Consider the following 14,096-nt stretch of genomic DNA (forward strand, 5'->3'; position numbering starts at 1 on the left):
ACATTAAATAAAAATCAAATGGACAGATGGCGCTATGATCGACTCACGAGAGAAACTAACAAGCCTAGAACGCGCAGACAGTGCGTTTGCGGACATGACACGTACGGTTTTTCAGTTACATGGCAAACTGTCTAACTCTAATATTTTGTTAAAATTATTATTCTAATACCTTTTTACTAGGTATACCGTGCTAAATATTCTCAACCTCTCAGAACTCAACCTTGACATAGTAAAAATCATTGCTATGGCCACAGATATAGAAATTATGCAATGTTCTTATCCTGTGGTTTTGGGGAACGATGGAGCCATAACACAAGAAAATAAAAACCTTGACCGATAAAATATCGTTAACACTATTTTTAGCTGTGTAGCTTATGTATATGTGTATATTAATGTATGTGTGGTAAATCTTATTATATTGAAAATCGCCACATATGTTTTGACTTTTCTTTGAATAATTCTATAATAATATAATTCATTTGCAACGTTTCTAGTTATAACGTATAATACGTTTACTTTTATTTAACGTTACAAGTGTAACGTTAACAAGCCTGCACCTTCCATTCAGCCGTGCTCTCTCCCTCCAGAAAAGAAAAGTTTTTAATCTGTGCACTGCGCAGTCGATCATCTGCTTGTAGATTGCGTATTTTTATTTTTGTTCTTCAAAAATTCCACGAAAATAACAATTAAACAAACAATCTATTGCAATTTTATTATTTAACGACTTTTTTCTTTGTTAAATTCGATGACTTTCACATATTTCATGTTTCACGAAACAATCACGTTGTGATGAAATGTCATTTTTTCCGTGGATCTATGCCAATGTGAAAATTGTGAAAATTTACATTCGTGATTATTTTGCACATGAAAACTGATGGTACCTATCCAGCTGTTGGAGCCCATACATAGTCTTGAGTGTGTTTCCGTATCGCATCGGAGTTTCCACACAAAGTGTATTGGATGAGTTAACGTTTTTGAAGAGTGAAGGTGAGGTGTGTTTCTTTTGTTACCTATATTTATATTTCGTCGCACGTGTAATCATCGAAATTGATCACCACGTTTAGTAAGGTTACATTTTTCTACAATTACCTGAAACATCTGATTTCACTTAAGCTGGATATAGGTAGACCCTCCTCCATGTATCCCATTTTTACAATGAGCCTGCTGTCCAGACTCTTATGAGCAGGACAAACAATTGGAAGTTTACATAAAATATATTGGTGAAATTTGAAAGTATAAATTAGCATTTTAATTTCCTGTTTGGTGTAGAAAAAAAAAAACAAAGTAATCAATTCCCAGAAAACAAAAACAAAAGGATTTCTCTAAAACTAAAGGTAGGTAGCTATATTACTACTATTTGAATATAAGTGTTATTACTTTTTATAGGTATATGTTATTTAGATATGTACCTTATTCATATTTAAGATTCTACGCATCATCAAGAAATTCCAATAAGATTTCTTTTTTATTTGTATTTATCAATTCGTCAATATTTTTACTAATCCAAAACTATCGTGACTAAATTTTCATGTATTTCTCGTTTGCTCCCAGTTCCCGGTTTATATTATTACATATTTCTATTTAATTTTCTTTGTAGTCCAAAGAACAGTGTGATTGATGACCTGTTTATTGTTATCTATTTAATTGAGTCATTCTCATTAATTAATAGAATTTGGCATAGCATATCAGGCATATTCAAATCATATATTAAGACATATTTATATAAAGGAAGTTTCTAGCCATTGGTTTGACAGGCAGAATGGGAATAGAGTGAGTCTCCGACCGTGTTACTAACTTTATGTAAATCAGCCTTTAGAATTGTTGTTTCCACAACTTTTTTTATATATGTTGAATTTGATTGATGATTAATCTAGGAATATGTAATATAAAAAATATTATTATTATTATTTATTTGATACACTAGCAGCTTAAAGCTGATGTGTGTATATCACTGCACTTGTGTCTTCAAATATTCATCAAGTCTATTTTTAAAAGTGTTCATATTAGGAAAACTTATATGTTGTAGAAACCTGAATATTTCAGTCTGGTTTGTAATGTCGTTGATTTATTTCTACAGGCATAAGGTTAGTAATCCAGTTTATGAAGCTGGAAGACTGAAATAATTTTAAAATATTTGTTTTATTTTATAATACACATAATGGTTGCAGCACAGACTATCTGAGACATATAAATATATTTGTAATATCAATAAAATAGGATGTTATAGAATACTTATATTGTTGGCAAACAATGGTATTTTTGTTATAATGTTGCATATTAATTGTTAATTAGGTCTTATCTGGCAACTATAACCCATTGATAACAACAAAACAAATCAAAAATTATACTTGCTGCCAATCAATATTTCAGGGTTTCTTAGCCAAATGGCAAATACGGATATACTCTTATAGTTTCTCATGTCACAGCCACATTGTTTAAATTTTAATTTGGTACTTAATAAAATAGCAGGAAAATTAGCAATCAGTAAGATTTTAACCGTAATTACCAGGTATTGCTGATGCTGACAAATGAAATGAATCACATTCAAAACAAGTGACAAATATTCTTGTTATATACAGACTTACTAAAATTAATGACATTGAGGAACAGAAAATTTAACGATTATAATAAAAAAAGATGAAAATATACCAGTAATGTCGGCCCCGCATCAAGTAATAATTTATGGACCCTTATGCCGCTTTAATAGAGTCGAATTTGCAATGAATTTGGGTAGCTTGATGTGCTGTTGACTGTATGTAGAAATGATAAAAGTTTGGCAAACAGTTTGCCTGCTTGGTAGAATAAAAAATACTGTTTGCCAATAGTGTGTTTCAAATTCAAATAATTTATTGAGAAATTAGACCTTTACAGGCACTTTTTCATTTCAATTTTTATATCAAATAGTTATTTCTCACAAGCTACAAACTACTGGCATTTCGCAACGACCACTGCTGAGAAGAAATGCCGAAAGAAACTCATTTGAACAGTGTTGATCCCTTCAATGTTTATCATGACGATGTTTGTTCCAGGTGACCGGAGATGAGCTCGCCGCCGCCCGTGCAGCTGGAAGTGGAGGTGGGTGACGAGTCTATGGAGGACGACGCGCCTGACATGCTGCCAGCTGACAGGTACGGCACGTGGGCGTAGCTAGGTTTGACAAGGCTAAGTTTGACAAGAAAGTTTAGACTTTCAAATAATATATACTTTCAAAGTTCCAATCAATCATTTATTTATTTATACACCAGAGCATAGTACTCTAATAATGAGGTCTCTCTATGATAAGTCACAGATAATCAAATAAAAAAAATCAAAATTCAATCTAATATTATGTTAAAATTTTCTATTGGAAATGACATTTTACATCTAAATCATATGACGTGATTCGATTCAATTTGATTTCTACCAGTGTAGTGTTAGTCATTGTTCTCAGTGAATCGGTACTTATGTAACTTTATTGCATACAAGGCATAAAGAAGTATGCGCGTGCGCCGCAAGTTTCTCTAACGTTTTTATCACATTTTGTACTGCGTCGGATGCAATAAATCGAGAATTTAGAAATTGTTATCAACTAGTTACTCTCATTAGATGTAAAACTATTTTCGCCTTATTAAAAGGCGCGGTGTGGTTGTCGTTGCGTCACAATGGAGCAATGTGATTGGTTCGCTGCGTCTCACTTCGATTCGATGACCGATTTCAATCATATATTTGTACGTTAATTATTATATTAAGCAAGTTAACAGGCCTATAGGCCCATCTGATGGGAAGTGGTCACCGCGACCTATGAACGCTTGTAACACCACTTTATGAATAACTAGCTTCGCCTCGGGAGTTCGCTCCTGTGAGAATTTCGGGATAAATGGTACCCTATGTGTTATTCCAGGTTTAGCAAATTTCATAAAAATTCAGTCGATTTTGCGTGAAACAGTAACAAACACACATCCTCGCAAACTTTCACATTTATAAGATTAGTAGGAGTATATAGGTAGTACAGTCAACAGCACAACCTACCCAAATTCATTGCAAACTCGCCGCTATTATCGCGCAATAGAGGATCATGAAGGGTAACTTGATGTGTGTTTCATACAGTGTATGAGCCGTTTGAACCTTTGAACTGAACATTAGCTCATTGACGAGCTCAGATGCATTTGCATTAAGTATTTTCTTAGATAAATACTGCGATTCTCGTTTAGTAAAGTTACAAATTATTGAAATTATTGAGTGTCGGCTTTAGCACTACAGGAGCCCGCGACGTGATTTCTAAAGCGCCCTCTATGTTTAATTTGAAGTCGGATTTTTTGAGACCTGATGCTGTCCGAAATGATCTACTTCGTTGTACAAAAGCGTATTCGGAAGAGCATTTATGATGTGACCCATAATATGTCAGATGCCTTTAGGCGTCTTGAAAGAGAACTGAGACCAGTGTTAGTCAGAATAGAAAGTGTTAGATTAGAAAGAAAAAAGTATCCCGAAATTCAGACTGCAACCGCGCCAACATATGCGGCGCCCCTTTATACCCATTGCCCTGGGTGATCGCCCAACCGTGCCCTATCGTAACGCCGATACTGACCTTCGCTTTGTTCAAAACCCAAAACAATTATCTTTAACTAGCGACAAACAATGGAATACCATTGTGGCTGTCTTCAATGAAACAATCCATCAACCAGAATTTCCTCTTAAATGAGACGCCACAATCGCTGACAACATCAATGTGGCCGAACTGGTATTGATAGTTCAACACCATCATCATATTCAGCCTACATGAACCCACTGATGGGTATAGGAGGGTGTTTCTCAGAGGGTTTCGACCGCTGCGGCTGCGGTGTCATTGCCATTTTTTAAATTTTAACAAAGACAACAATTAATTTTACTATCTGACTTTATTATAATTAATCTGTACTGTGGTAATGTCAATTACATGAATGATTGATATTGGAAATGACTCCTTAAGAAAATTGATGAATAGTTCCATAATTCTAAACAATTCCACAGAATTCTGTTCTATCAAAAATCATACATTAACTGATGATAGTTCCACACATTGCCGTTTCATTTCATTTGGCGTTGACCCTAGTGCGCATTTTGCGACATGACCCGGTAATATAACCTGAGAACAACAAACTATATACTTTAGCAACAAAATATACTTTAGCTTAAAGCTTGTAGAGTTCATTAGTCCGTGGCTTAAACTATATGAATAAAGGATTAGTGTTTTCTGTCGGTTCAGTTGGAATAGTTATTTAGGCTCTATTAACAGAACCTCTAAGCAACTAACCATCTAACTATCCTCACACGCTTTCGCATAATCATATTAGTAAGAAATAAGATAACATTTAATTGGCACAATGACCGACCGTATCGTATGATATTGTCACGTAAACTCTCAAAATATACTAATATGACCTCTAGACTAAATTAATTAAACATCGTGACTGATATGTTCTTTTAATTTTATTATTCCACAACTAACTAAATCTGTGTTGGATTTGTTTATTACAAACTGCGCCTGGGGGCTTCGCTGCCGTGGATATTTCGCGATAATAAGTACCCCATGTGTTGTTTCAGGTTATATTCTACCCGTGTACCAAATTTCAAAACAATCTGTACAGTAGATTTTGCGTTTAAATAGTAACAAATATACATCCTCACAAACTTTCACATTTATATGTTAGTAGGACTAACTGATGACCGCGACTCTGCACGCAAAATTAGCCATGTCACTCTCCAGCTCTTCAACTATCTCCACACAAAAATTCACCTCAGACCAATGTTCTCGTTTTGACGTGACAGAAGGACGAAAACAATTTCACATCCATATCCCTTCTAAAGTCTGTCAGTTATGCTGTCACGGCTAAACCACTGGGCCGATTTTGATTGAATTTGGCATAGATATAGTAAATGATCAGAGGTCAAACATAGCTACCGCCGCCGGGCGGAGCTGAAGACTATAGCTGATTTATATTATTTGTATGTACCAACTGCATTCTGAGTCAAACTACAGTAAAAAAATCGAGATGACAAGTACTTACTATTTGCTATTACAATTTATGTAAGCCTTAGTATCTTTCATCCAAAACTGTCTAGTAGATTTTGCATAATTATGTGTTAAACATATTCATTCACACACATTCGAACCTTCGCATAGATATTAGTAGGATGTATAGACATATTAAATGAAGGCTGTTTGCAAATAAAAATAAATGTGATAATGCTATCCATAATATTATTACCTATGAGACAATCGAAACTGTTGAATGGTTTTGTATCGTATTTGTATAGTAATCAATCTTCAACAAATGTGCGCCGTTTTATAAGATTCTCATTAATATTTTACATGAAAAGGCTTTGGTTTAAACAACTCTTGTTATTTCCCAAACAATGGATTAAAATATCCTGTTTTTATTGTACTTGTGATGAAAATTAATATTGCTTACTGTGTGGTAGGTAACCAAATATTGGTATGTATTAATTTTCGGGAATTATTTTAACTAGACATAACAAATATTTACCTAAACCCTCTTCAAGAATCACGCTAGATATAAAAATTCCATATCAAAATCTGTTGTGTAGTTTTAAAGTTACAAGCATAGGCGTAAACAGCGGCAAGCGACTTTTTGTTATACTGTTGATAGTGATTCCTGAATATTGAAAATAATTCCTACAAACCCGCAATTTCGGATGAAATATAATGTGAAATTTATCATAAATATGATTTTTATCTCTTGAACAATACGATGTTTTCCTATGTTTCGAACATAGGAATGTCGAATGTCTATGCTATTTAACATTAACTAATATCTATATACTTGAATTATGTATATTTGTTCGAAATAATAAGTTATACTTTCAAAAAAAATGGATCTCCGGTATAACCAAAGAATTTATATAAAATAAAGATGATTTGTATCTTCCCATTGTAAATAATGAAGTGTATAAAAAAGGTGCCTATATTTCTGGAATAAATGTATTTAACCATTTACCTGTAAATATCAAATGTATCCAAAATAGTCACTTATTCAAACTTAAGCTTAAGGCCTGGTTATTAGACCATGTGTTCAACAATTAGGATGAATACTATGAGTATAATAGGTACTTGTACCTTACGAGAGTAAATAAGTAGGTATGTATTCCATAAATAATTATATCGTGTGCAATTAAGACAAATCACTTATAAGTTGTTCAAACAGTTTCATTTGTAAGTACCTATTGTACATACCTATATGTAGAACGTAGTATGTGTTATAAGTGTAACTTAACGCGTGTAAATATTGCATGGCTGTAAGGGTAAACTGTTGAAACTGTTGTATTGTGAGTGACATCTATACCTTGTACTACACAGTTACAGCAATAAAGATGTTTGAGTTTAGGAATGAAGGTAAAAAATTAAAAATCTGAACTGTTGGTTCAGACTAAATGCAATAATTTATGTACTTAAAGATACCGTAAAGACATTGTTCGTTTTTTCTTGTTGACATCTATTGGCGAGGTCAATGTACCAAGGATGTCTTTGAAGCATTTTACCAATCATGTTGTCTAGGTTAGGATTATCAAAATTAAAAAATCAAAAGCAAGGAGTAAAATAGCCCATTTGCATGTAAAATAATATATTGTGTTTTATATAATATTGATTACCTGTTTGCAGACTTATTTTGCTAACACTGGTGTTGACTTTCTGAAGTTGCTTTTAGGCACCTGACATGACATACGACAACTTACCGCCCAATTATTTAGTAATCTAGTTTTTAAAAAGAGTAAGAATAAATATATAGTCATTATTACCTAAAATTAGAAAAACTATCAAATACTAACATTTGTAAATAGAAGTCGCGTCTGCGTGTCTATATAACCTAAAAAACCTGTTTTTTGTATGGTTTTTACAAATAGATATTGTGATTCCCGAGATAGGTTTAGCTATAAGTACAGTCGACAGCACATCAAGTTACCCTGCCTGTCTAAATATACCTCTATGTCGCGGTAAAAGCAGCGAGTTTGCAATGAATTTGCGTAGGTTTATGTGTTTTTGACTTTTGACTGTTTGTGTGTACCTAATATTATGATTTTGACCGCGAAGACTGCACAGGCCGCAAAAATTCTTAGTCTCAACTAATATTATAAATGCGAAAGTAAGTTTGTTTTGTTTGTTGTTACCTCTTCACGCGTTATCTACTCAAGCAATCTTGTTGAAATTTTGCATATATGTAGTTTGAACTATGGAGAAGGTCATAACCTTTCATTGCGGAACAATAACTTCGTGAGAGGGTGAAGCCGGGAGTAAACAGCTAATAAATAATAAATCGCCAACCATATTACCATATTGGTGATCAGGAAACACCGCCACGTTCCATCGCAGATAAGGCGGTACAATGTCAACGCCTTACACGTGTAGTGACGATGCAGTGGCACACGTCTATGACTCCTGGACCTGGCGACGTCACAGCCCTGAACGAAACAGGGAGCATCAAAGTGTCTTTTGTTATTTTTGAAATATAAATGGACTCTTAGTGTAATTATTCCTGAAGATTAGATTACTGAATGAAATTGCGTAAAATGAGTTTATTGGTTAAAACCGATATTAACACTATTTATAGCTATTTAAATAAAATATTCAAAGACATGAATCTTCATATCGATCGAATGCATTATTGGCATAGTCACGTTTATACAATTCTACTAATATTATAAATGCGTAAGTTTGTGAGGATGTATGTGTGTATGTTTGTTACCCTTTCACGCAAAATCTACTGGACTGATTGTTATTAAATTTGGTACACGGGTAGAATATAACCTGGAATAACACATAGGGTACCTTTTATTCTGAAATTCCCACGGGAGCGAAGCCTTGAGGCGAAGCTAGTGTGGTTATAAATTCCAATAAGTCTCCGAAACTGCCAGATTAGGTGGCGGTCCGTACGTGCATACTAATATTATAAAGAGAAAAAAAAATGTTTTTGCGCTTGTAACAAATATACTCAAAAACTACTTGACCGATTTTGATGAAATTTGACACAGAGATGAAAAGTTCAGTAGTAACATAGGCTACTTGTTTTATAATGATTTTTCCCGAACGAAGCCGGGACACGAGACGCTAGTCGATATTATATAAGTATACATCGAAGCGTGCCAAATGTTTATCTACCATTGAATTAGAATTTATTGATTAGATGATAATTACTTTTATGTAATCTGCCCTTATCTATAGGTTCTATTATTACACTAATTAATGCGGTACTGATAAATCAGTATGATATCAATCGCGAAATGATAGCCACACACGTTTCTCTCTCTTAACGCGACACACTTTACGACCTAAACTGAATTGCATCGCAAATTCGTACCATCGACTAAATTTTTAGTCTGAATGCGATTCATTTTAGGTGCCTAAATTGAACTGAGTTGCATTGGAATCGTTCTGTAAAAGTTGATGGTAGGACTGCTGTTTGTCTATATATTAAGCCGGGTCCGCTGCGCGATGTTTTGAACAGAATTTTCTGTTCAAAAACATAAATTACAACGATAAAATTGTTTCTGAACAATGTTCTGTTCAAAAACATAAAAAAGGGGCGTGACCGAAGGTGTTTTATCGTTGTGAAATTGTTGTTTCCTGTTTATGTTTTAGAGCAATGTTCTGTTCAAAACACGGCGCAGCGGACCCTTATTAAGACCCTATTTAGGCTTATGACATACATTGAATCTTTATTTATTGTAATAATAGTGCAAAATGTACATAGATTAGATATGTCTTTCAAAATTACGATGGTTGTTGAGATTTCTCAGTTTTTTTTTTCTCAAAAAGTCAAATAAAACTTTCTTTTTTGTTTGTTCAACAGTTTTTGAGATATAACAGCGAGGAATTTGTATTTTATGCCTGCGTTAAAATTTTGATTCGTACAAATCTTTCCACTTATACAAAATTATCACGCGGTAACAAAAATAATGGAAAAAAAAAATGTGGCAATTTTATTGAACTCGGGATTAAAACAAACAAGATTTTTTAACAATTGGTGCCAAGGTCGTCTGCATGGGTACCTCACTCTCATCCATTTCAGCCGACAAATAGCTGCTAGCATTGTTGTGTTCCGGTTTGAAGGGTGAGAGAGGCGGTGTGATTACAGGGCACTGCGGCAAATGACCCTAGGCCACGAACTGGGCACCGCATCAGTGACTGTTATCAGGTTTCTGGCATCTAAGGATGTGTTTGCTTACCGTCAAACCCGCCAGCTCGTTTGCCTCTCTCGTTCTCCCGACTACGTTCCAGGCTGTTAGGCTGTGAAGTCCAGGGTCACCGCCAGAAAATAACCGTACCATTTTGAAAATTTGGCTGTAATTTTACGACCGGCTGTCTTCGTGACGTCAACCCACTTTAGGAATGACACTGTCGCCTATCAGCTGCCATGCTGACAAAAAACTGTTTTACAGTCTTCTTTCATTACGAGTGCATTATTGCTGACACTGGTGTCAGATTTTATTCATGTCTCCTTGAAGCATCTGACATGAACAGAGATCGGATATTGTACATGTACTTATATACATTATAATATATATTATATATATATTATTAAGTACATATACTATTGCATATGTACTTAAACATCGACGTAGTAGTAACATAGAGCGTAATATAAAATATTTTTTATACCATGATTTAAAAATCTAGAATTATTATTGTATTTCATTGAATAAATCGTATTAGGTGTTCCGTACTAAAATTCAGTCAGATTAAAATTTTATATTTTTAATAATATTCTTCAAATCAATAATTTGCACCTAATTAATTATATCAATGGACATGTCACTAGACGTGACTTATACTACAATAATAGAGACTAAAAGAAATGTTTCCCATGCACATTGAGAACGGACGCTGGCAAATCTCCAGTTTTGTTGACAAGAAGAGACATCAAGTCACTCTTCCCCTAGAAGAGACCTTGCGTAAAGAGTTCAATGTCACACGTAAGGTCGCCATTACACACTGCGACATGCTACAAAAATGCTAAAATAATGTTTTTTATATTTCTTTTTAAATGTTTTAATGTAATTTTGTTATAAGATTTTTTTCTTCCTTTTATAAATACTGTAAAAGAATACACATTTACCGTTGTATTTCAATAACAAAAATAAATAAATAAGATAAATGCTGATGCTTTAAGACGATTTGATAAAATGTGTCACTGACACTAGTGTTAGCAATTACACTCTTAATTTTTCTTGTGTTACGGCCCCCTCGTTCACCAAAATCATGATTTTGACAACGTAATTTTTTTTTATAAGAAAGACTGCGATATGATATTTGACAGCTGATAAACATATGAACGGATTTATGCCTTGAATTTTCCCGGTCCCAAAAAGTTAATTAGGTATCTATTTGTAGGACTTTGGGAAGGAATTTGGAAAATACTTGATGTAGGCCATTTCCGTATGGGCAACATCAGCATTCCAGGAGAGGGTTAACATCAGATAAATGTTGGTGGTTGTTAAATCACAGGCAAAATTTCAAATTTTGTATTTTAATTAAAGCGATAATCCAGACAACGCTTAGAGGCAAAGATCAATGGAATAGCGTAAACCAACAATAAAAACCAAATTGGGAAAATTCCCTGCTTCCACCGCTAGATGGCGGTAGGTAGTAATGTGTCAACTTGTGTCGTGTACATGGAATTAGTAAAGTACTTACTAAATCCATGATCAAGTATTAGCAATAACTCAATCGATAAAAAAATAATGTGCGAATTGTTCTTCACAAATAATATAAGAAATAGATAGACACGAAATGACGGCGTGCAAATTTGTTTAAAATCAGTTTATTTTCGTATATAACGGCGTTAAACGACGAACGTGGGTGGGAACGTCCCACACACAAAAATATTCTATGCGTTTAGCTTTCCCGACTGCGGCGAAATGGGAGTAATATCTTCAGCCCAAATAGCAGCAATGAATTATGATGTTCTTTACAAATTGAGATTCGCATGAGAGGTTAATGCCTGTGCCAATTCTGCTTAATTATAGTCTAATGATCCACTACGGATTTAAAATGTCATAAATTTGAAAAAGAAAAAAAAATGCGATGATAATTGATCTGGTTGGCTTCAGCCTGTCTTATCATTGAGTAAGACCGGTTTTTGGCATCTATTATTATACCCGACACATAATGATATCATTCGATAATTATTCATAATTAATCTTTGAGTTGCATCATTGGTACTTATCTAACGAAAAAAAAAATTGGCTTAAAATAGCCATCCAAGAAAAACACAATTTTGTTTTTTTAGGGTGTCACAAATGTGTGCAATATATTAAGATGCACCAAATGAATGTGCAATAATAATACTGGTGATACCAGTTTTACTGGTGTGCAAGGTAATGGTCTGATGTGAGGTTAGTGCCCATCCTTAATGGTACCTTTTGTCGTAAAAAATCTTAGAGTTCACTTCCCCCGTGCATTTTTTTTTTATAAATAGATGTATGTGTTCTCAATATGGCTTCGCGCCAAACGGAATTTCGGCCAGTATGTTGTTTACTGGCCGATGCGTTAGTTGTGAAAAATAAAAATTATAAACGCGCGATTTTTAAATCATATTCGAACATGGAATGTTTAAAAAGAATCTAATGTTATTGTGAGATGCGCGCGTTGTAATACAACTTACGTATTTAGATCGAGTTTTAAAGTTTAATATACTATATCCTTTAAAACTATCAAGGAATCAATATAGTATGATGTCAATATAGAATCTCATTGTAAACTACTAGTATGCGGAAACACGATATAAACTTGATTTTGAAAGTCTATATTTATAAATGTTTTTGTCCTAAACAGTCTTGTGTATAAGGTCATAGTGACTTCGTGTTTTTGTATTTCTTAAAATAGTGTTTTATTATTGTTTAAATTTAAATTTTAAACAGCGAAAGTTTCTCATTAATTCGGTTACAGCAGAAATAATTAATCCGTCATACATATTTTAATTGAAGTGACATAATGAAGTAATTGGAGTGCAAATAACACTTGCGATAAGAATTTTCTTGTGAACTAAAGGAAAATTTACCAATTACTACTCCATTGTATTAATACTTCTGACTATACCTACATAATATACATCGTAGCTTTTATGTCAGTTGACAAGAACTCTTTTAATTAACAATAAAACAACTTTTTTCTTCAAGTTTAATATAAAAAAAATACCAAACCATTACAGTTGTATTGTTAAGCCAGTGTTTCTCAAACTGTCAAGTGAAATAAATGTGTGAAAACCGTACGATCGCCGCCAGGTTCACGTTGCCGGCGCGCGCAGACGCCGTGGTCGAGCTATGGCGATCCAAGGTGGCGGAGGGGGTGCTCGCGACTTCACACTTTCAGGACCACTGGCGAGTCACCGTGCCCAGGATATACTCGCCGCAGCCGAACAGGACTTGCTTGGGTGAGCTTCTATTTCTCACTCTGAGTAGGCGAAAGGGAGTCAAGCCATGTTCACTTCATATTCGGTGTATCCTAATCCTAACTAATATTATAAATGCGAAAGTAAGTTTGTTTGTTTATTTGTTTGTTACCTCGTTACGCTCTATCTACTCAACTGAAATTTTATATACATGTAGTTTAAAGTATGGAGAAGGACATAGGGTACCTTTCATCCCGGAAAATTAACGCGGACGGAGCCACGGGCAAGAGCTAGTGAATAATAATAATTTCCAGTAACACTGAAAAAGCAACAGCGTCAAAAATTATACAGATAATGTCTATCTATATATATAAAAGAACACGCGTTTTTTACTAATCAACGCCCGGCCTAAACCATAGAAGCTATAAACGCCAAATTTGGGCAGCATCTTTAAGTTATTACCTGGTGCTCAGAAAGGAAACGAATTTTAAAAATTCGACCCCCAAAAGGGTAAACGTTTGTATGAAAATATAACTAAAATCTTTACCGATCTACTTGAAAATTATAAATGCTGTGCAACAAAAATAATGAAACTCGTGTTACAGGATTTCTTAAAATTTCACCTTTAGTTAAATGAGGGTGAAAAGAAATAACGAATAATCCCATTTAAAATTTCGTCAATCAAATATATGAGTAGACAGCTCAGCGGTAAACACCATTGAATTCACGTTG

The 14,096-nt window shown here is 34.1% G+C and overlaps 1 protein-coding gene across 3 annotated transcripts in view; it reads left to right on the plus strand.

Moving 5' to 3' along the window:
* The first annotated feature begins 588 nt into the window (after positions 1-588).
* The window catches only part of Ubr1 (Ubr1 ubiquitin ligase), a 38,495-nt gene continuing 24,987 nt past the window's right edge, over positions 589-14,096 (plus strand). For 2 of the 3 annotated variants that reach the window (XM_053760149.1, XM_053760151.1), the window contains exons 1-3: positions 589-987; positions 3,030-3,128; positions 13,258-13,406. In XM_053760149.1, the coding sequence (XP_053616124.1) occupies positions 3,040-3,128; positions 13,258-13,406 (238 nt within the window). In that variant the 5' untranslated portion in view covers positions 589-987; positions 3,030-3,039. Of the gene's footprint in view, positions 993-3,029; positions 3,129-13,257; positions 13,407-14,096 lie in introns of all 3 variants that reach the window. The other variant, XM_053760150.1, reaches the window with a different exon arrangement.

Source organism: Plodia interpunctella, chromosome 20 (assembly GCF_027563975.2).
Source record: "Plodia interpunctella isolate USDA-ARS_2022_Savannah chromosome 20, ilPloInte3.2, whole genome shotgun sequence".
Classification (NCBI taxonomy): Eukaryota; Metazoa; Arthropoda; class Insecta; order Lepidoptera; family Pyralidae; genus Plodia; species Plodia interpunctella.